This window comes from Chaetura pelagica, unplaced genomic scaffold, assembly GCF_000747805.2.
Source record: "Chaetura pelagica isolate M959 unplaced genomic scaffold, ChaPel_1.0 scaffold246, whole genome shotgun sequence".
NCBI lineage: Eukaryota > Metazoa > Chordata > Aves > Apodiformes > Apodidae > Chaetura > Chaetura pelagica.
The window spans coordinates 98,316-99,447 of record NW_009953647.1 but is presented as its reverse complement, the minus strand read 5'-3'; the positions used below and the strand labels follow the sequence as shown (position 1 = coordinate 99,447).

Here is a 1,132-nt window from a genome sequence, read left to right as displayed (position 1 = left end):
CCTGGCCAGAGCAGCCCCTCACTGCAGCCAGGAGGGGCTGTACTCACTGATGAAGATGGCGAAGTGATTCTCCCGGGAGGGTTTCACTGAGGGGCTGTCGATGACGTGCAGCGTGTAGCGAGGCCTCCTGCTCTCCCTATCGCACAGATCCAGGGAAAGCTGCTCCCTGCAGGGTGTTTTGCTCAGCTGGCTGCAGAGCAGGGCATAATGCTGCCTGTCCTTCACCGCTGCCACCAGCAGCTCCGCGCTCTCCACCCTCACGGGCTTCTCTTGCTCCTCAGGGCAAATCTCCAGGATCTGTGCTGCTGAGCCAGGGATCTTCCTGAACTTTGTCATGACGTAGATAAAGACAGGCAGGACAAACTGCTGCTTGTCCCCACTGCCAGCCAGCTGATGGACACGAACAACCCAGCCTTCCTGGGAGAAGTATCCCACTGCTTTCTTCAGCACGTGGGCTTGAGCCAAGGAGACGCAGAGGTAGCGCCCTCCCACCTGCAGCACCCGGCTGATCTCGGCAAACATCCTGTCCACCTTGGCGAGAGTGGCCTCCTCTTCGTCGGCGAGGATGGCATCCAGCGTGCCTTTGTCCAGAACCGCCTGGAAGTGGGCGTCGGGGAAGTCCATCTGAAGCACGTCCATCAGCAGGTAGCTCATCCCGGGCCTCCTGCCGGCGCTGCGCTCTCGCATCTGCCGCACGGCGGCGGCGCTCACGTCGATGTTGACGATGTCCTCGCACAGCCCCACGTCGTACAGCTGCTCGCTCAGCTCCGAGTTCCCGCAGCCCACCACCAGGACCTGGTGGGAGCAGAACAGGAGCAGAGCGGTGGGGAGAGCGCCCTAGAGACACGTCCCAGCGCGTTTTACAAGCAAACACCGGCCGCGGCCTCGAGCTCCGGGTGAAAACCACCCGCACGGCCCCTGCAAACCCGCGCCCCGGGGTGACACTTCACGCAGCTGGAGAAGCAGCGCATCCGCTGCGTCCCTTCTGGGGACGGTGCGGAACGGGTTTACCCCCGTCCCAGGGCAACTCCAGAGCTTCTCCTCTTGCTTCAGCAACCCGGGAGCTCCGCATCGCCGGTGTTCAGCGCACGACGGCGGCTGAAGCCGGGTCGCGGCGGCGCGGGAAGGGGGG

General features: G+C 63.8%; 1 protein-coding gene across 2 annotated transcripts in view; it reads right to left on the bottom strand.

Annotated features, from left to right (window-relative positions):
* METTL13 (methyltransferase like 13) overlaps positions 1-792 on the bottom strand; it is a 4,611-nt gene extending 3,819 nt beyond the window's left edge. Inside the window, exon 1 of one of the 2 annotated variants that reach the window (XM_009999862.1) lies at positions 48-792. In XM_009999862.1, coding sequence (XP_009998164.1) covers positions 48-687 — 640 coding nt within the window. In that variant the 5' untranslated portion in view covers positions 688-792. The remainder of the gene's footprint in view (positions 1-47) is intronic. The other variant, XM_009999864.1, reaches the window with a different exon arrangement.
* Positions 793-1,132: the final 340 nt, after the last annotated feature.